The following is a 20,972-nucleotide window of genomic DNA, read 5'->3' as shown; positions in this document are numbered from 1 at the left end:
GGACATCCCGTTTTCTTCAGGTAGGGGCTGGAGGGAAAAGGGGGTGGGCAAGAGGAAGGCAGAAAAGGAATGGAAGAGAGGAAAATTCCCGCCCCCTCCCGCGTTCCGAGTTTGTTTTATGTGAGGTCTCCTTATGAGCTCAGGTGTCGTGAGGCTTTGTGGATGCCGAGAGTTGCTTTCTGCACCTGGGAGCTTTTATAATGCAGAAGCTGTAGGTAGCTCTTGGAAGAGAGATGAAGTTGCATTTGTGTTTCCATTTATAAAGGCCATCCTGGTCACCAGTGCCTTCAAAAGCGTGTCATCAGAGGCACAACTGAGCTCCTGGTCCCTCCAGGATCACTTAAGAGTCGTGTGTGTGTGTATATCTCTCTCTCTCTTTTTTTTTTTATCCACTTTTTAGCCAATTTAGTGCAAGGCTTGAACTCTGCAGACCCAGTTGTCAAGGAAAAAAACATTGCTGAAACAGAGAAAAGGCTCCATGATCAAGAAACCAGCAAGGAGGAAGAAAGCAAGACTATGGTGAACAGAACAGTCATCAACACACAAGCTTCTGTAAGGGCTTTTTTTCCCTTTGAAGTTAAAGTTGTATGCAGTTTAGGTCTTTTAAATAACACTTATTCACATTCCTTGCCCAGGAGAAAAAATTTTGAACGATATTTACAAGTATGTTCTGAATGTGACTTTATTTTTTTCACTAGTTATTTTATTGGGAGGTACTTGATGTCACCTTGTCTTTGTCTTAAGACTGCTAATAACACAGGGTACTCCAGTTGGACTTTTCCAAGTTGGATGCAAGCACTAAGGTGCCATAACTTGTAGCTTTTACCTGTGCTTCAGGAACTTGAGCAAACCTAGTTGAAGACATGAGAGGCCCTTCGTTAATTTCGTTAGGCTTTCTTCCCTGCAGTGGAGTTTGGATTTCAGTGACTTGCCTCATTAAAGATACAAACGGAAGCTTTCTGGTGATGTCAGAAATTATTAAGTCCTTACCATCCTTTGTTTAAGTGTCAATTAGATACTGCCAGTATGCATCAATCTGGATATTTCAGATGCCTTGTAGCTCTGAACAACTTAACCAAGTGTTCCTTGGCTGCTGTGGGTTTTACTAAAATGTCTGTATGTGTATATGCATGTGCTGTGTTTCTCTTTTTTTAGGACATGGCAAATGCAGAGGCAGTGAATGCAGGTAGGTCAGTGCTCCCTCTAGTATCTAGCGTCTCCTCAATCTGTTTCAGCAGAGATGGAATAAGGACTGCTGTTACTTCCTGCAAGACCTGTTTCCACTCCTGCGAAAGTCAAAGCTGACTTTTCTAGTGACTTTAATCACAATTCAGTCGGATCTAGGAACACACTCAAGCATCTTACCGGTATGGCTGTACCTGTTCATAGGCAGGAAGCTTGTTGGTATAGGTTGTTAACATATTCTGGCTTTTCATCTAAGAAGTTAGTATTCTGAATGTAAAAGGAAACAAGTTTATCTCTAGAGATGAGATACTCCGAGGCAGGTATGCAAATCCTGAGTGGTAGCATGGTCTTTATGTCATTCATGTTCCAGTTTAATTGTTGAAATGTCCCCTTAATATTTTCTTTGTAGAGAAATGACTCAGAAATACCTTAGAAACTGCTTTTTTTCCTCATCTATAAATTGTTTTTAATGAAGCTTGCTTTTTTTTTTTAAAAAAAAAAACAAACACACACAACTAAATTACCACCAACTCTCCTGGCTCAAAGATGGCTTTCTGGCAATTTTGGAAAAGGATGCAGAAGAACGAGCTAAAAGAAGGAAGAGAAATGAACACTTAGCAAATGGTAATTGCTAAAGGCTTTTCTAGTTATTGCCTTCAAAAACTACTTAGCAGCAGCTGAGCTGATTTAAGAGGCTATTGAGCTACTCTGTTATTGTCCTTCTTAGGCACACTTGAGACAGTGCTTTGGTTGTCTGAGACCAACAGTCTTGTCCACAGCATTGATTAGCTAGATATAACAGGGTTATATACTTCACAGAGTTGTTGCCACCTGTTCTTCTCCATGCTATACCCTTGATGATAAGAGTTTGGGATGGAGGGAGCGAGTTTGAGTATTTCAGAGCTGGGCTGAGCAAAGGCAAATGCTCAGTTTTCCCTCTGAAAGAGGAATGAGGATGATGTGCACTGAATAGCTCAGAACTCCCTTGCAAATAATGGCTAATGAAGACAGCTGCAGTAGAACTGGACTGGAATTTTGATGATTATTCCAAGAGGAGAATATGGCCTCTCTTTCCTCAGTCACCATTTGGGGAAATAAAAAACAAATATTATTTTGAATGCATGTCTGTTGTTTTGCAGCTCTGAAAGAGAAGGGAAACGATGCCTTCAGGAAAGGAGACTATGCCATAGCCGTTCAGAGATACACTGAAGGTCTGGAAAAACTGAAAGATAAGCAAGAACTTTACACAAACAGAGCACAGGTCAGCATGTGGAAATGAGCTACTGCTATACTGCTTTTAGTGTTGCTTTGCCAGGCTAGAACCCCAAAAGGATTGTTCTACTATCTAAGTGAATTTCATAAAAGGTAATATACCTTGCATTACAAAGAGGCTTGAAGTCAGCAGCAAGAAGGTGCTTTTTACAAACTTAATGAAGGAGTTGAACAAAGATCATTAGAAGTCTGAATTCTTCCCTCTGGATCGACGTGTCTGAATCCCTTCACAGCTTTAGTTCTGCTGTGGCTAGTGCTTCCTGAGGGAATGTTCATGTCTCCTCCCTCTTGGATATGGCATAGGTGAACCCCTACTCCTCCAGAATAAGTGGGAAAAAAATCATTCTACTTTAGAGTTTTATTTAAATGCACAGTTTGGGGTTTTTTTATTTGGGGGGGGAGGATATCACTTTTCTAACTGTACAATGTTAACATTTGCTTTGCATTCTCTACTTGTCTTGTATAATCCATATGTGTATTGAATTTTGTTTTATTAAATTTATTCTAAATCACAAACTCCAAGGAGGTGGAAGACTAGTTAAGAGACGACTGGTAATTATCCTGCAAAATCAATGGCTAGGCAAATCAACAGTCTAGTTTTTTGTTTGTTTTTTTTTTGTTAGCTAATGTTTTTACAATGGTTAGTGGAAGTTGTTTGAAGTATTCTAACTCTTCTTCCTGGACCCTGTTGGTTTTATTTTAGGCTTATTTGAAGATGCATGAGTATGAAAAAGCCATTGGTGACTGTGAATGGGCATTAAAGGTAACTTCAGGATTCTATCTTTTACGATCAGATCAAGTGCTTCTGGAACGTGGGTTTGTGTGTAACTGATGATATAGGAGCAATTTGCTAAGGGAAATGAAAGAATGTGGTGGTGTTGCACAGGTTCCTGCATCCTCAGTTAACTTGAACAGTATAAAGCAGTTAATATTTCAGTTTTGCTTGTGTGCAGAAGCTTTTCTAGCTCTTAAGAGCGTTTAATTAAGAAGTTTGTTGTAAGTGATAATCAGCTGTTAACTGCACACGTTATCACACAATGTCTTGCCCAGCCTTCTACAAAGGGAAAAAGGACTCTTTAAGCTCACAAATACCAGATCTGGTGGGAAAGGTAAAGATTATATAAAATGCCAAAGAGCTGAATCTGAATCCAAATTCAATTGTGTTACATCAGTGATGCCCATGACTACAACACAATTAACAGATTATTAATAATATTGGCAACATCATTTCAAGAAATCTGTATTTTTGACACATAATTGAACTGGAAAAGATCGTCCAATCTGTTAGCGTTGAGCTAGATGTTTCCTCAATTTTTTTCGTGCAGAGCTAAGGAAAGTTACGACTTACTTCATTCCTGGCAGAACTAATCAAAAGACATATGGAAATTCTGTTGTTATAGAAGTTCGGCGGTTATAGACTTGTTGCTGCAGGCCTTAGCATTACCTAACTGCATGACAGTCTGCATGTATTGCCTTAAGTGCAGTTTTCTGGGAAGGATATTAACACCATCTGCTTTCCACCTTTAACCAGACCACAGCCTATGTTTCTTGCACAGGGAAGGAACGTTGGTACCTGGAGGTAATAATTCAGCATATAAACTTCAGATGCCTCTAGTAGGTGGTATGAAGATCCTCTTCTGTGCTTACAGTTATCTTGGGCAGCTATAACTAGTAATCAGGAGGCTGGAAAAATTTTTAAAAGGTTAAAATTTCTAAGCACATAATTCATAATTCCTTTTTTAACACAGTGCAATGAAAAATGTATTAAAGCCTATTTTCTAATGGGGAAAGCTCACCTGGCACTTAAGCACTACAGTGAGGTAAGTTCACTAAATCTTGTGGCTATAGGACCATGTTTTGTTCTGCTTTTGACATGATGTTGTGCGTGAGAGGGAGAAATTTGTGCTCTTAAGAACTGGACAAATGAAAGTATGTTCAGCCTTTAGACTTGAGAGAAATTTTCTGTGTTTTGCAAGAACTAATAATTCTAAAATCAAGTCTTCTTTCCATATCTCTGTAAAATAGCTTGTATACTTTGGTACACACAAAATGTAGGAGGACACTTCTGTGAGGCTGTGTCAATTTGTACTCTAATCAACCTCAAAAGAATGAGGGAATTTTCTGTTCGGTATACATGGTATATCTGTTGGGAATTTGTAACTACTTGGCTGTCAGACACCAAGACAGCAAGCTTTACTCTGGTGCTGTGAGGCTTGAGTCTAGACTGGGTGAGTGTTTGGGGAGTCTGCAAGGATTGTGTATATGCTCAGAGAATCCCACGTTTGGCACTTCTGTTGAAGTGCTTCAAGACTGATATTAGCAATGTGTGCTCAGGGAAGTGGTAGTGCTGGAAATGCCATTTTTCAGCTTGGGTAAGGATCAGCATGAAGGAGCGTCCTTGTCAGGTGCTGCAGACTCTTGTGATTGCAACCTACTAGCAGTGACTACGTTTCCCCCAAAGAGACAACTGAGTAAAATGTATTTCACTTTTTTTTAATCCTAAATTGCTCTGTGCAGTGGGTGTTATTAAACTATTGCTGCATATAACTAAGAAATTATTGCATGTCAACTGTGGATGAGAAAAATCGCTATGTATTTCAAGTTAAGTGAACTGTTAAGATGAAAGACACTAGTAAGAGTGATACCATCTTTTTCCAAGATCCTACTGAAATGAATGTCAAAGGAAAGATTTAATTTTGCATTTCATGTGTGAATACCTAATGGAAACATAAATACTGTTAAGATAATGGAACATCCTATTAACAAGCTTGAAATAAACTGCCAGATATTTTTAGTACAACTCTGACCCTTCATCTTCAAAATAAGGAAGAACTTGAAGAGGGGAGCAAGCAAGCTCAAAAGTGTTTCTGATCCTGTTGGAAACTACTTCACTAGAAATAACTGTAGAGTGTGGACAATATAAGTCTACGTGAAATTCACCTTGAGGCGTTCTTGGCAGCTTGATCTGTGAAGAAGGTCCTTCCCTGTTGCAAGGTGATCAGTTCAATTCCAAGCATATGCACAAGACACAAAATGCCCAAATAGAAGATAAAGATACAAGATGCACATGTCTGATCCCTGCCAATAGTTACAGTTCCTGCAGTTATAATGCTGTGGCTCATTTTCTTTTTTCTTACTGGAACTTTGCTTTTTGGTTCCTACTAGTACATTCCTAGGTTTGTACTTGAAATTTTCCCTTTAATTTGAAATAGCAGGCAGATGTAGGAACTGAGAATAATATTCAACTTACACTTTTAATTATGAAAGTTTTGATGTGTGTGTCTCCATAAATTTTATTTTTCATGCATATTAAGTACTCTGGCACAAGAACTGTTGAGCTTAAGCAGGATGACTCTGACTAGGGTATGATTTTTTTATCATCTTCCCATTTTTATCTTAAATTGAGAGCCTGTTTCTTTTCTCTGTTAAGTCCAGGCAGTGTTATGAGAAGATCTTACAAATTGATCACCAAAAGGAAAGCCTATTTAAAGGTAACAAATAGAAATTTTTACACTGTCATCCCTTGTTTTCTGATCAAGATGGAACTTAATCAAAACCAGTGTTTTGCTCTTCAGAACTTTTCATGGAGTCTCTTCTTGCAGCTTTTATTCCTGGTTGTTTCTTCTCTAAGCTCTGTTTCACTCACCAGAGCCGTGGGTCATTCTGTACGTAGAGGGTGGTGGTGTCTCTGTCATGAAGTCAACTTCTTTTTTTTTTACTTGAAACTTGACCATACCGAAACATTTAACTGCCATGCTTTGTTTGCTTTTGATTTCCAAGATTGTATGAATGAGGTAAACTTGGAGGAAAAAAGAATGAAAGAAGAAGAGAGAGCAATGAAGGAAGTTCAGTCGGGAAAGTTTGCTGCTCTGTCCATAAAACAACTGCTGCAGAAACTTGATAGGCCTGACCAGAATATCCTCTACTATACAGGAGGGATCAGACTTTTGACAGGAGCTGTGAAAGATTGTAAGTATTTGATGCAAAGGTTGTTGATCATGGGGGCTGTAATCCAAGTAGATGAATACACGTGGAGTAGGTTTTAAAGGAACAGAAAACCTTCCTATATTTAAAACATAAAATCAGCAGTGTTTGTTTCATAATTTATGGCCAGTAGATATTTACATATATTTTTTAGAACTAGACTGATGTTGTAGCTGAGCTGTTAAGACTTCTTACAGATTTGGGTCTCTTAAGAGCTGTTTTATTTGTTTAGAAATATTTGTAGTAAAAGCATATTGATTTGCAAAGCCAGTCTCATGTTTCAGTCTGCCTAAAAAGCCCTTAACTGGAAGTCAGTTGTTCTTTACAGCACCAGCATGAATTAGAGCAGTTTTCAGCTTCAAAGCTGCTTCTACTTCAAGTAGCATTCTTGAAGTTTTTCCCCTCTTGTAACGATGTTCTTTCTCCAAAGCTGTTGATCCAGTGACCTTTTCTTTTAACACTATGTTGTCAAGGCAGACTGCTGCTCTTCTATAATGATATCTCAGCCAGATGGATCATAGACCTGATTTGTTTATCTCTGAATTTTTCAGGCACTGAGCAAACTTTATTTAGAACAAACAATGGATTCAGTATCCTCAAAGACAACGAGATTGTAAGACGGTAAGAGCTCTCCAAAGGAAAACAGTAGGGTGTTACAGCATGAGGAAATGAAAATATTGTTTTCAAGAAACACAATCACCTCTTGAAATGCAGATGAAATGATCAAAAGATAATGTAATAACAGATTTTAATGTCTGAATGAACTGACATATCTGACTCATACAAACAGTGCTCTCTTAGATGCAATGAACAGAATTAATGAATTTCTACTTCTGTCTCCTATTTCTGTACAGTTACCCTATCTCTCATGGTGAGAGCAGGTTTGTTAAAAAAGAAAAAAAAAAGCGCAATTTAATATAAAAGAACATCTGAAAGCACTTAGTTGCTTGAAGTATGCCTGGCTAGACTCCCTGGTGCTATTAATTGCCATCAGTAAATATTTGGCCATATAGCTCTGTAATGTAACCTGGAAAACTCCCTAATCCTGTAATCAAGGAAGAGGATCATCTCTGGGGACCTGTGTCTTCTGCTGCTGTATTTTGTTGGCTGCTGTTATATTGTGTTTCAGTAATCAAGAAACAAATCTGACTAACATTTATCTATATTGCTTTATAAACTTTGTCTTTAGAGAGGGATCTCTTGTCTGAATATATTTGAGTCAGGTTCAGATAGATAATGCAAACAAGAAAGACATGCAAAAGATGCGATTTGAAAATTTTGTACAACTGAGCTGGTTCAGAACAGCATGATCTGGTTGAACAGGGCAGGAGAGCTATTCTTTAAGGTTGTCAGTGGAACAGCAGCACAGAGGATTCTTTAAGGGTCGTCAGTATTTTGGGTGTTGGCTGTAAACAGACTTAAGAGATGAAGCACTTCTAAATTTGCATAAAGTTTTTATGCTCTGTCTATTCACAGCTATCTCAGTGCAGAGCTGAATTTACCACCTATATTGTGCTGTGTAATGCTTGTATAGGGTCTGTGTGTGTTGAGGGTAGAGTAGAGCTAGTAGATCATAAGTCTGGGATCAGGGTAGGTCCTCTGGAAAACAAGTCTGATAGTCCTAAAAACTTTTAACCGATGAGCTGGGTTTAGAGCTTATGAGCTTAGGTGCTCGTGTGGCAGATCCTCATCTCTGTGGGGCTTTGCTGATTTCCCTGGCCAAAGAGCTAATTGTTTGATCTGTCCTTTGCTCTTTTTATGAGCTAATGTTTCTAATTTAGGGGCTTCTGTGCAGAGAGAAAAAACACTGCTGAAGTGGATTTGTCTGTTTCTCTTCTCTTCCTTTGGCAAGCTGTCTGCGCTGGAAACGGTAAAACTGCTAGTCATTAATGGTCAACATTAATCATTGTTAATGTGCTGTTAATATGGCATTTATTGTGTCTGAAATAGTGTTTGGCATCAACATCACTTTCCCAGAGCACTTGGGTCTAGACCTTTTTGTAAACGAAGTTTTACAGGTCAAATGCAAGTGTTGGAGGTATACTGCTAGCAGCAACCACAATTTTGGCGGTTCTTGTGTATTGTGAGATGAAATTCCCAGTCTGTATCTGTGAGCATTTTAAATCTACTGAAGGGGTGGAAAGTCAATTCATGGAATTGTTGCTGCTCTTAAGGCAATATCACTTGCATCATTTTGTCTTTGTTTTAAGCAGTTATACCAGCAAAAAGCAGAGTTTTACAGAAGTGCTGTTAGAGAAGACTAAATTTGGTTGGCATTCATGATCACTAGTCATTAGTCAGATAGCCCTTGCCTGTTTCTGGGGAGTATACACATACATGAGAAATGGGCTGGGGTGGTGGTGGGTTCTAAAGCACTGCAAAGTGCCACACAAGGAAAATACAGAATGCTTGGCGTCGGCCTCTGTGGTGACTTGTATATCATGGGATCCAGCTGATGCCCCAGAGAAAATTCCTGCTGCAAGTTAAGGGGAGAACCCGTTTTATATTCTGCCTGCAGGTAGTTTACACATTACTCTCTATTTAGCACTGCCTTGTGTAGCAGGGCAGCATGCTATTGTGCCTGAACAGCCTAGACCCTACCGGTTTGCAGGCAGCTGATGAAGTGAGGAGCACTTTGCTCACAAGTGTGGTGTCTCTTTGTTTGAGGAAGCACTTGGTGCCTGAGAAGCTAGCGTGTTTCTAGTGAGAGCAGAAATTCAAACACCAGCGTATGTGTTGAAGTAATAGAGCTGAGAGAAGATCAGTGGGTGTTCTGCTTTACCATTGCTCTGCAGGAGTGTTATGCAAGATGAACACATCAGAGTGACCGAGCATATTAGTGGATGAAACGAAGACACTAAACCTGTTAAATCAGCACCTAGGAAAAAAAATTATAAGAGTAATGGGGATGCCATTGTGTGTGACGTTGCTCTTAAATCTTCTCTTTTTTCAGAAGAAAATCAGCGTCTTCTGTTGACTCACCCTGATGTGAATGCACAGCTGCCAAAACTGCTTTCTTCTGGGATACCAGAGATCCAAAAGGAGACATTGGCACTAATTTCTCTTTACTCACAGAATGAGAATGGGAGGAGACTGCTGATCAGGCACCAGGACCTAACCAAGTAATAAACACTACTGTACCTCAGAGAAATTTCCTTAATGCCTGGCTTCACAGATGTTCAGAACTCATTCCACTAGCACCAAGGTGACAGGCTTTCTGAAAGGAACGTAATGACATTGAGACGTCTGTCCTTGAGGGACATGCCTAGCTAAGCAAAAGTAAAAATCAGGTGTGTGGGGAGAACTTTAGTAGACTTTGTATCTGAAGAAGTCTGTGAAAGTAAGTAGAAAGAGCTTATTCCAGAGGATGCTCATGTAATTTTGAGGCATAGTTACTTTTTTTTTAAAACCAGTAAGTGTGTGTTTGTCTAGCACTCAATCAGGTGCTTACACTTGTTTCTTCATAGCTCATGGTTTCAAGCTGTGACTCTCTCCTCATTTAGTAATTGTTTTTTATGATTATTCAGTGTTGCCATGACTCACTGAGTGGAGAAAGAAACCACAATCCATTACCTTTATCCTATTGTCCTGCTATTTCCTTCTAGAGTTAAGCAGAGGAGAAATTTTAATTTACTGGTTTGCACAACATGGTTTGAAGTAGTGGGTGAACAGAAAAGATTTTCCAACAGTTGTACCCACTTCACTATATTATATGCAACATTAATCCAGAGACACTTTTCCGTGGAGGAAAGGTTAAAGAAATGAGCTGTATCTGAGAGGATGCTTAAAAAAGGCAGATAATGTTACTGTGGTTTGAAATATCAGGACCCTGAAAAATCTTCTGTCAACTTCTGAAAGAGATGCTGGGCCTGATTGCTTGAAAAAAGTTAGGATGTTCAGAAAGTAAAGTTGCAGATATTGAGCTTCTTGGCAGTTGGGCTTGTCATCAGAAAGAGATGAGACTATAGGTTCTCTTACAGTGCTACAAAGTTGGAGAAGAGTGGCAGAGAATTTCAGCTCAGTAGAGGAGCATGTGGAAACCCCAGCACATGTCTGCAGATGTACTTCTTGTTCAGCAGAGCTTATAGGTCCGCAGTCTCAAGTCCTGTGAATTGCATGCAGTTCAAATTCCGCAGGCACAAGTGCACACTATTCCAAAAGCTCAAAAGATGATGGTATGATGCTCTTTCTATTCAGGCAGGAGATTAATTTTTCTTTGCTACTATAAAGCTTTTTAGTTAAACCCCTCCAAAGACTGTTGGGTTTGCTCAGCATGTCCTTTTAAGCCATGCAAGCATCAGCACTGACATTCCCTGCAGGCCTTTACAGTCTGTTGAAGCTGTTCAGTACTGGACTGTGCTGATGGTCGTCTCAGTCCTGACTGTTGCATTCTACTTGCATGTCCCTAAGATGTTCACAAGCAGCAAAGCAGCTTAGCTTCGCACATCTGTGAAGCTTACGTGCTGATGAAATGTTCTAATGCTGACAGAAATTGGTACATGCAAAGAGGGACAATATTGTGAGAGAATCTAGTGCCAAAATATTGTTCTAATGGCAGCTGGGTGACTGGGTATGTTTGGAGGGCCGAGTATATCCAGCTTGGTCAAAACCCTACTGAACACAAAGGAATTTAAGATCATAAATTGTGTTGATGCACTTAAAATACAATTTTGAGCTTTAATAATTAAACCAAAGATAACATTAATTGTTTGTTTTGGTTTTTTTTTTAATAACAGATGGCTGCAGATTTTAATGACATTTGTCAATACCACTGATGCCAGGGCTAGCAGTGCCATAAACATACTATCTGATTTAACTGAAGAGGAAAGGTAACTTAGATTTCTTCATTCATTTTTATGAAGTTCTACTTTGAAATGTACTAAATGAGCTAGTGATAGAGGCTGTTGGCCGCCTTTGCTGTGAGGGTACATTGCTGACTGATGTTTACCTTGTCTTTATGTTGCTGTTGTGTTGCCTTTATCTGTGACTTTTGTCTAAAGCTTTAAGTGTCCAAATATGGCTTTATTTATCCCCCAACAGGTTCAAAACCCAGTGTCGTGTCATGCTTTCTACAGATGTTTTACCTTTATTCACCCAGCTGCTGGTATGAAAGATCTTGGTTTCTGTATTTCTGGTTTACTTTTGTGTAACACGTCTTATGACTGCTCTTTCCAGTTTTACGGCTCCTGGACAGAACCCCTCTGTGGTAGAACTACAGTAGTTGCCATGTCTGTAGTTCTGTAGGTGTAAGAAATCCAGTTTTGTCATACACTCTCCTCAGGAAAATGTTCTCAGTCTCCAGTACTTAGTGCTTGCTTTCTACGTATTACTAGTTTTATATGCAGTGAAAACTCTGGATTTGTTTGCGTATTCCCACTGGTAATCTATCAGGCCAGGATTTCACCCTCAGCTTTGTGTTATGCTCTTCTTAATGTGACTTTAGTCTGCTGTCACCGCTGATAATGTCTTGGATAGTGGCTTTTTCTGTTGCTTTCTAATCTGAGAGATCAGGGTGAAGAGATGACATTAGGTCACAAGGTAAAGATGTTCAGTGGTTCAGATCCCTTTCCTGGTTATCATTTATTTCAACTACAACCTTAGAATATTGTTGGTACTGAAACCTGTCCTCAGGAAGAGAGAAGATGTTAGGGAGGATTGGTTCTGTTGCAGAATGGCAGATATAGCTGGAAAGTAAAATACTTCCACTTCTCCAAATGAGCGCCAAGACAATGCAATAATTATAGCATTTCTGTATTGCTTGTTGCTCTCTCCTTTTGAATATACCTCAGTGAAATTACAGCTGCAGGCGAGGCTGTTCTGTTCTGTGACCTAAGTAAGTGGTAGTAGGAAATAGTCACAGTCTGATGTTAGGGACCACAGAATCCAGTCACTTTTTCCCAAGACTCTTAAAACATCACTGGGAGATTCATTGTGAAAATGAGGGTGATTTGTAAACTCTGGGAGGTTGGGATTGAACATAGGTGAGAGAGAATCTGGAATCCTATTTGCCATTGCCAGGGGGATAGGAGTGTGTATTTATTGTTTCTTTGTCACTTGTTCTTAATTTATTATTCCGCTCTTCTGTTTTTAGACCTCTGCCAAGCTGGTGAACCAGGCAGCCCTTGCCCGTTGCATTGGCATCATGGGGAATCTGTGTGCAGATGTAGTCATTCGAATGCAGATGGCTGAGTGCAAAGAGTGCTGGCAAGCATGCTTAAAGCTTGTGGTAAAGAAACTTAACAGCTCCCTAGTATAGTGTTTTCAGCCGGATCTGCTGTGGAAACGGCACTTGTGTGATCATGTTTGTCTGCCTCCCCCTAACAGCTCTGAACCCTTGACTGAGATCTTTCAAATCTGGTAGTTGGATAAAGGTCTCAGAGCGGTCCGTTGTTCACATAAGTTGTGGATCCATAGATGGGTGGAGGAGAGTGAGCGGTTGCTTATTGTAAGTTGCCGCTTTCAGGATAAGGATGTGGTATGAACTCAGAAACTAAAGAATTCAGAGAGTGGGAAAGGACTTTGTTATCTGCCTAAACAGAAGTTTGGAGTGTGCAGCTTTAGATACCAAAGTGAAACAAACAACAAGAATGAATCTGTATCAAAAAGTCATCGTTAGCTCTGGTGCTCACAGGACTTTTTCTTCCTCCTGAGTTCATGGTACATCAGGGGAAACACTGATGCACTATGTAAGTAAGCACACGGAAAACTGAGGAAGTGCATATTCTGAACCTCTGATTTGATTGCACTCTCATCTCCTTTGTACACAGGATGAATGCTTTGATGTCAGCACACCCAAATACCAGGAGTGTTTGTTTGCAGTGCTGGGCCTAATGATGAACTTACTGCTTGAATCAAATGTGATCATCCAGGTATACAAGATCTGTGAATGTTCTTTGGTAGTGTTCTTCTTATAATCACTTTCTCGGAGATTTGGAATTGCTTGAGCAGTTAGAGCATCCTTCTCCCTTGTCCCTGTAAATGAGCCTGATGCAAGTCACTGAAGTCATACCAGAACATTCAAATAAAATAGGTGAGGGAATGACCGTGGAATATTGTGACCTTTGCAGTCTGTATAGGGAAAAAGAGCCTGACTGCGTTAGATGGATTTAGAACCCTCTTTCACATCACTCATGCTGAATCACTTAAAGGCTTCCAACCTTGGATTTTGCTGGTGTTCAGTTAATTTTTAGTTTTCATTGGTCTTTAAGGTTATCATTAAGGGAGGCTGACAATTTAGGTAAGCTAAAAAGTGAAAAAACTTACAAAATTTTCTCCTCCACTCCCCCCCCGCCCCCCATACACACAGCTATGAGGAAAAAAACAGTCTAAAGCACATACAGTATCTTTCCATAGTGGTATCAATGTTTTGTTCAACATCAGTCCCCAATTATGGGATATTCTTAGACGCTTGGCACGTTCCAAAATTATTTAGAGCTAAGGATTCCATCAAGAAGGAAGAATTTCTTAATTTACATCTGGGTGCTGAAGTGTTAGTAACTTACTGCCACGTGTGCCCTGATCTCCATTGGATTCTCTGTTGTAGAGTACTTTGTCTTTTAACCCATTTCTGCTCTAATACTTCCCAGCAATCAGCTGGACCTGAGTTTTTCACATTGTTGTTTCAGTACTTGGCTGTGGACATAAGTGGCAGGTGCATGTCTCTCCTCAGGGATGAGGATGGAAGGATTGTGACGGTAAGTGGGATATCTATGAACTAACAGAAGATTAGCTGACTTGACCTGAACACTTCAGTGCGAACTGCTGACCTGTGCAAGACTGTACATTAGGCTTTGAAGCCTAAAACATTCATAATTAGTAGTAGTAAAGAAATAATATACCACTTGTATTACTCAGGTTTTTATCTTGTTTGATGCAAGAGGTTCTCAGTGTTCTCTTGAAATCTACTTAATAGAAGCTCTGACAAATCATTTCATCCTTAGTATGGTTTTCAATATAAAACTCTTAAAAAATCAATCTAGAAGCAAAGGAGCAGGAACAATTTGGGTGTTTAGCAGCTGTTTCTTTTTACAATTCTTGTATATGAATCATACCTAGGAGATTGTATTCCTATTAATGGTGTGTAACTCCCACAGAGAGCAGTTGTTCAAGGCAAATGGGTAGGAGGAGATGTGAACTCGGAGTCCATTCACTTCTCTGAACTCACATGAATTGTTCTGGTCTGTTTTACTTGACTCAATACCAGCAGTGATGGGCTGGTTTCTACCAGGAATTAATTTCAATAAACAAACATACACGGAGTTGTCCTGATCTCAGTTTGGTCTCCTCTCTCTCTACACCGAGTCTTTAGAAGCTGTGCTGAGTTCAGTTTCCAGTGCACAATAAAAAAGCTATGTCCTAAAGATGTTCTTCGTTATATTTCTGTAAATTTCTGCTTTTATCACTTTAATTACTTTTAATTCTGCAAACCCAAAATAATTTTAAAACTCCCTAAAGGTGTCTGGACAAATAAACTTTTTTTTTTTCTTCTCTTATGCTGTTTTCTGATTCAGAGAGCCATTGGAGTGCTAAGTCGCATCCTGCCAGCATCCTCCTCGGCAGTAGAAGAAGTAGTGAAAGGAGGGGTGGTCAAGAAAATGATCAAATTCTTGAAAGTAAACTATTTTAACAAAATTTACTTTACTTCTGCTTGTATTGTCCCTCAAGAAAACCATAGTTGCCTCTGTGTTTAACCTCCTTTCCCTAAGCGAAAGACCTGTGCAGTCACTCTGTCTGTATGTGTCTGCATCTGTGTTGCCGGTTGTAACAGTGCTCTCAAGTTTAAGTTTAAGCTACGTAGCCAGTTTGGAGACTAGATTGCCTTCTGTAGTCTGATCCATAGCCCAGATTTTTCAGTTGTTTCCATATGAACCAGATGCCTGTGCACAGCTCTGCTTGCAGAGACCTGTGAATTCAAGAATCCACTACTGCAGGCCCAGTTGGGGGATTAAAGCTTAAAATTGGTGTGATCTAATTCGGACCACTGAAAAGCAATGGAGCCTTTCCCACTGATTATCAGTGAGTGCCGAATCAAACTTGGGAGCAATTTGTCCCTAAATAATGCATATGTTAATCTGTAGACACTGTTTTGCTCTATATCTGTGTATCTAGCAGAATGTATATCCACCCAGCCTGATGTGGATTCTACAGATTTGCTATGATGCAGATAAAATTAGTCTTGAAAAAGGTTGTGGCACTCAGCTTGGCTCTGGTAACTAGCAAGCATCAGAGGAGTTAATAGTTTGAAAGGAATCGGGCTCCAGTGATACAGGGAATTGTGTACTGCTGGCAGGAAAGAGATGGTTCTTCTGTCGTTTTCAGCTTATGTTCATCCTGAGATATATACTTGTTGTGGTTTAACCCCAGCTGAGAACTAAGCCCCGCACAGCCGCTCACTCACTCCCCTCACCATGGGATGGGGGAGAGAATCAGAAGAGTAAAAGTGAAAAAACTCATGGGTTGAGATAAAGACGGTTTAATAGGTAAAGCAAAAGCCAAACATGCAAACAAAGCAAAATGAGGCATTCATTCCCCGCTTCCCATCGGCGGGCAGGTGTTCAGCCATCTCCAGGAAAGTAGGGCTCCATCACGAGTAATGGTGACTGGGGAAGACAAATGCCATCACTCTGAACGTCCCCCGCTTCCTTCCTTCTTCCCCCAGCTTTATATGTTAAGCGTGATGTCATATGGTGTGGAATATCCCTTGGGTCAGTTGGGGTCAGCTGTCCCGGCTGTGTCCCCTCCCAACTCCTTGTGCCCCCCCAGCCTCTTCTCGGGTGGGGTGGGGTGAGGAACCGAAAAGGCCTTGACATTGTATAAGCGCTGCTCAGCAATAACTAAAACATCCCTGCATTATCAACACTGTTTCCAACACAAATCCAAAACATAGCCCCATACTAGCTACTATGAAGAAAATTAACTCTATCACAGCCAAAACCAGCACAATACTCTGCAAAGGTCTTAATTTGGTATTTGGACATAGGCATAAGGAATACCTATTTCCATGGTACCTAAGCTATTTTGTAACCTTGAGTGAGCTGGGTTATCAACTGTATGTTTGTTAATGTATGCTTTACTCTAATCAAATCTAGGCTGGAGGAGAGATCACATCCAGTTATGGTATAAAGGCCCTTTCCATCTGCACCGCAAGTAGTCGACAAGCTCAAGAAGATCTAGTGAAGTCAGATAAAGGTGAGTGACAACTTCACTAATTAGAGACTGAATGCAGAGATGTAATCTCAGTATCATCCAATTACTTTCTTCCCCTCTAGAACGGAACTGAACACTGAGTTTTACTCTTGCAAGACTTTAGCCATGTTTTCTGAGTAATGTGCCATTTTACTTTCTGAAATAGTGCTTAACGAGCCTTAGCTCTGTGTGTGGATGGAAATAGGCCCATCAGATAATCAGCCTGAGTTAGAGACACTGCACTTTACTCTAGTAAAAGAGCTTGATATGCTTTTTTAGGGCCAGAAATACGCGTATTTTTTTAAAAGCACTTGTAAACTGTAACTGAGTTGGGTTGTATTTCCTGAAGTTAGTGGCTAAAATAAGGAACTTCATTTAGACACCTAATTTCCAGAGGTAGAGGGTGTTTATAGTTTCATTGAATTTACGTGTGGGTATTTGGCCTGGTATTAAGAGGAAATGGATATGAAGACAGAGTGACGATATCAGACCAGGTTTCTTAGGGTGTGTTTGCTCTAGTCATGTGGTATAATACTGCTTTGATAGCTTTAAAATCCCAGTTCAATTAATGCAAATGTAACTACAACAAAGAATACTTAAGTTTTAGATAAATGGTTGAACCTGTCAAGAAACTGTCAGCTCATATAGTTCAACTTGAACCCTAAGGATTTCCACTCATGAAAAGCCTTTCAGACCATCATCTTCCTTTTGTACACCTGATACTAGTTTCACTGTCATATGTAGATGAAGCTTTCATTTCTTCAAATTAGCAATAACACTTCACTCTTATTCTTTCCATCAAAACTCCGGGTATTAATCTTGTGAGAAGTCGCTATTTCTTAATTTTGTCAGCTCTGTTTGCCAACCCAGACATTGCTCTGTTGCTAGGAGCCTGTTGGAATCAAGCTATAGTCCCATGACATTAAATTGCATTCCAGCTGGGCCACTTAGTTCAGCCACTGTTGCCATCTAGAGCAGCACTGCCTTTTCAGAAGACGTTATTGCAGCAGAAAAGGTGGGATGTGAGCTGGAAGACCAGACGGGACCATGAAAGAAAAGCAAAGCAAACTTAGTAACCCCCAAGGAAACTTCATGCATGTGAAAGCCATGGCTGTATTTTATTTAGAAAGCGGGCTATCTAAATGTTTCTAGATTCTGTGGTCTGAGATGTTGCTGCTGCTTACAGATGCCAGCAAGAGCTATACACCTCTGTGTCATGAGTATAGACAAGATACTCTCCCGCTGTGCGTTAGTATAGGTTACAGAAGTTGTTGAGCTGAGCTGCTTTATGTTAGCTAAGGAATTATGAAAGCTTTTTTAATGTTCCTTTTTTCAGCTATTCTTTCCACAATAGTATTTCTGTCTTAAAACATTTAGCCTGGCGCTATGAGACCTCTACTCTGTGCTTGCCCTGCTAGTATGGTGGGGTTGAGAGGCCAGTGCAAGATTCTGCAAGCAAAAAAAGGTGGCATGTTCAGTTTCAGAGAAATATTAAACAAATGCAGAAACACCAGCTCCGTGCTAGAGAACCTCTTGGAGTGTAGATTCAGTTTTGTGAGAAAGACATCTAAGCAGGTGAAGCTGAGACAACATCCTGGATCCTGAACCTTGCTACGAAATTCACTTGTTCCTCCAGGTTTTCCAGAAAAATGCCCAACGTGGAACAGTGCTTGCTCTCTAGGAGTTTAGGTAAAGACAGGAGAAAATATCGGTGCCACTTGAACAAATCCGTGTGCACTCTGTACAATTAATCTCTCTTTCTCCCAGGGTTCAGTGTGCTGCTGAAGCTCTTGGACTCAAAGAATGAAATGATTGTGGGAAACGCTGCTTTCTGCCTTGGCCAGTGCCTTGTAGTTCCTGGAGCAGCAACGTCCTTACTGAATTCCAATGTTGTGATGATTTTGTTGAAACATGCTGGTGGTGATGCTAGAAGAACTTTAGTGCAGAAGAATGCAGCAATTGCTCTGGGGAAGCTTTGTGTCGCTGAACCGAGGTATTGTAAAAAAGACTATTATTCTCCTGCACCATCTGGCTGTTACTAGGTGATAATTATTGAAAAAGTGACCAGTGTAAGTTGATTCTATTCATAGAGCAAGCAGGTACAGGGCAGATGAGTAGTTTATATAAATACTCCATGAAATCTATCACCCTTCCTCCAACTAGTATTCCCACTTGTGGTACTGTCCCCACAATTCTGCTTTAGGGTTCCTGTGTTGTTAGTTGTCTGTCATAACATGTTTCAAGGAGCTCCTTTTGCATTGCTTTCTGATGTTACCTGGGCTGGAAGAATGGAAGGAGGAAGGGTGTTGTTCTAAGTTTGTAGAGGTCAGAGCAATAATGAGAGCAAAACAGAAGTATAAATGTCGGCAAAGAATGTCTGCTGCTGCCTGCCAAGAGTATGCCAAGCTGTAGCTAGCTGCAAACTGTCAACTGGATCTTGAACTGCATTCTAGACACCTGAACTGAGTTCAACTTGTTAAAATATATCCTGAACCACGGCAGAAAACAAGGGATAATGCTTAGGCTCCAAGAGTTTAAGCACCTCGCTTCTGCTGGAGGTCCCAAATGAGCAACAGAGCAAGTATCTGCTCTGAGATTTGCAAAACACTCCAGAGATACAAAAGAGAAACACCTTATTTTCTTAGTTTTGTTAATTTGAAACGTCACGTATTTGAACAATTGTCAAGTATTATTTAGAACTTTCATTTTCCTTTTTGTGGGGAATAGTAATCTAGAAACTCTGTTTCTCATGCTACTCTAGGAGGAATTTATCAATTGTAGCATTAAACATTCTTGACAGTTTGGGCATGGGGTATAGCAGAGCAGTGGCAGCTTAAAACTTTTCTTGTTAGTCATCTTATATTCCCCCAGCAACCTTTCTGTTGTCTTTTCAGGCACGTTTTTCAACTGCGGAAACTCAATGGACTGGCCATCCTGAACTCCTCTATGAAATACATGCATAGCATCTGATGTCTTCAAGAGAGCTTCAAAATGTGCTGTTAATACCACTTGCTGTTGAGTATTTTCTTCTTTTCTTTAATAAAACTAACTCAAAGCACATCGACTTTTCAGTCCCTTTTCAAAGTGTTTGCTGGTCCTCCATAGAAGCCAGTGAAACAACATCAATGGAAGTATCAGGAGAAAGAAGTTAATTTATTATCTGGGCTGACAACTGAAATAACAGCTTGCATTAAGCTTGTCTTTGCTTTAATAAGTGATGTTGCCCTTTCTTACTGGCGAGTTCCTTGCTGGTTAATCATTGACCAATGGCTCATCTAGTCTAGTTTTGAGTTTGGGTCCAGGATCCAGTGTATTAGAAGAAAATAGAACTAAATTGTGAGTTGTGACTTTGAAGAATCCTTTTCTTTCCCCCCATGTGCTGTACTCTGGTGGCTAGACTATGATTCAGTATCAAATGTGTGATACCACCTCACACTTTGCTTAAACCTTAAACGTCATACTTACCTTCTTAAATATGTTGGTCTTAATTTTGCTAAGCGCTTGATCGTAGTGATAACGTATGACAGTGAGGTTTGTGTATGAATTATGGGCTGCTTACTTTAGTACTGTTACTATCTTTGCAAGTTTAATGGTATCCCTTGGCTTGATCGTAGTGATAACGTATGACAGTGAGGTTTGTGTATGAATTATGGGCTGCTTACTTTAGTACCGTTACTTTGCAAGTTTAATGTTATCCCTTGGTCCTTTACTTTTGTGTGGAGTAAGAACAGTAGTTGACTTTCCTGATCTGAAGTACTTTCTCATGGCACCATGTGCTCCTCTCTAATCTCCTCTACAGTTATCAGTTCTTTAAACAATAACACAAATGGCACATCTTTCTAGTGTCTGTGTTTTCCGGAGAGGTCAAAAATTAATTACTACTAATGGTAAATGTAATTTGAAAAGAAAGGCAGCAATGCATTGCTCTTACCTCTTATGTGTTCCTCCAAAAAGGCAGTTTAAGATGCTTCTGGAAAGCATATCTATTGAGGACTCTGGAGGTGGTGCTAACAGAACAGCAGCTATAGTAGTGCTAGCAGAAGCCTGTCAAATTTAACGAATAGTCTCTTCACAAATAAACAGATGCACATAGACACAAATCTATACTAAAAGTTTGTAGAACTTAGGCTAGACAAGGACTTTGGCCACAAATACAATACTTCTTTTTTTTGCCTTGGTTTTGAACACAGGAAACAAAAGAATATGTTACATTTATATGAAGAGGCACAGGCCAGTCATGTTTGACTTTAAAATGGCTCTTCAATTTGCCTCCTTGATGCCTGTGGGTGTCTATTCTGTGTGTAATCTTGTCCCTTCAGAACCGTGGCTGACAAATTATATATCAT

At 40.0% G+C, this 20,972-nt stretch overlaps 1 protein-coding gene across 1 annotated transcript; it reads left to right on the top strand.

Moving 5' to 3' along the window:
* Nucleotides 1-400: 400 nt before the first annotated feature.
* TTC12 (tetratricopeptide repeat domain 12) lies at nt 401-19,596 on the top strand (the record flags this gene model as incomplete). The annotated part of the gene is made up of 20 exons (XM_009696379.1): nt 401-546; nt 1,156-1,186; nt 1,732-1,809; nt 2,325-2,446; nt 3,161-3,220; nt 4,206-4,277; nt 5,888-5,948; nt 6,238-6,426; nt 6,993-7,062; nt 8,223-8,311; nt 9,395-9,563; nt 11,178-11,270; nt 11,482-11,545; nt 12,533-12,667; nt 13,209-13,310; nt 14,067-14,135; nt 14,952-15,053; nt 16,530-16,629; nt 18,394-18,619; nt 19,521-19,596. Coding segments are annotated over 20 exons (2,054 nt in total), but the record flags the coding sequence as incomplete, so codon positions are not given.
* Between the last annotated feature and the right edge of the window lie 1,376 nt (nt 19,597-20,972).

Source organism: Cariama cristata, unplaced genomic scaffold (assembly GCF_000690535.1).
Source record: "Cariama cristata isolate BGI_N322 unplaced genomic scaffold, ASM69053v1 scaffold5003, whole genome shotgun sequence".
In the NCBI taxonomy this organism is placed as follows: domain Eukaryota; kingdom Metazoa; phylum Chordata; class Aves; order Cariamiformes; family Cariamidae; genus Cariama; species Cariama cristata.
Note: the sequence above shows the minus strand (reverse complement) of the source record. Positions and strands in the feature narration are given on the sequence as shown.